Source organism: Arachis ipaensis, chromosome B09 (assembly GCF_000816755.2).
Source record: "Arachis ipaensis cultivar K30076 chromosome B09, Araip1.1, whole genome shotgun sequence".
NCBI lineage: Eukaryota > Viridiplantae > Streptophyta > Magnoliopsida > Fabales > Fabaceae > Arachis > Arachis ipaensis.
This window is the reverse complement of record NC_029793.2, coordinates 118,227,017-118,227,715: the sequence shown is the minus strand read 5'-3', so window position 1 is coordinate 118,227,715 and position 699 is coordinate 118,227,017. Positions and strand designations below refer to the sequence as shown.

General features: G+C 27.8%; 1 protein-coding gene across 4 annotated transcripts in view; it reads right to left on the bottom strand.

Annotated features, from left to right (window-relative positions):
* Positions 47-699, bottom strand: part of LOC107618904 (casein kinase 1-like protein 4) — a 7,512-nt gene continuing 6,859 nt past the window's right edge. For all 4 annotated transcript variants that reach the window (XR_002354749.1, XR_002354751.1, XM_021112514.1 and 1 more), the window contains one exon: positions 47-433. Coding sequence is in view for 2 of the 4 variants with exons in the window: in XM_021112515.1 (XP_020968174.1) it covers positions 321-433 (113 nt within the window). In the remaining 2 variants the exon portion in view is untranslated. The remainder of the gene's footprint in view (positions 434-699) is intronic.

The following is a 699-nucleotide window of genomic DNA, read 5'->3' as shown; positions in this document are numbered from 1 at the left end:
ATTATAACTCAAACAAAATATTAATGTAATATATAATTTTTTATTATTAAAAATCAAAAGTAATAACTCCTATACAAAAATTTGTCTTCCTAAACTTACCAAAATACAAGCATTGCAATAAGCACTAATCAGTCAAATCTACCATCCAGTTTCCTAAACTATCTTAATATCTAATAATGTATTTAAACCATCTAATAAGTGTTGTTTTTACTACTTAGAATATGAATATACAAGACAAGGAGCTTAACTAAGTGATGATGAATAAAATTTGGAGGCCAAAAGTTTCCTCCTTTTGTAATTAGCTTTAAAACAAGTCTGCCTTAATTTCTTGGTCTCTTGTGAGTTCCATCCCAAGAACTTGCTCCAACATCTTTGTTGCTCCAACACTCCAACTTCATTATCCTTGATTTACAAGACGTCTTAAAAATCAATCCTAGAAGAGCAGTTATGATGTAAGAAGTAAAACAAAGTATTTCTCTATGACCTCCAATAATCATGATAATATGATATGTAAGCAGGAATCCGCAGGACGCATGAATATGTTCATACATAATTTAAGAGCTTATTCAAAATAAGATACGAGTCTAAATAAGAAATAGAGAATTATAATACCTAAAAATTACTTCAAATGATATGCATATTCACACGATTTCAGCTAAGGATGCAATAATAATAATAATATAATAATAATAATAATAA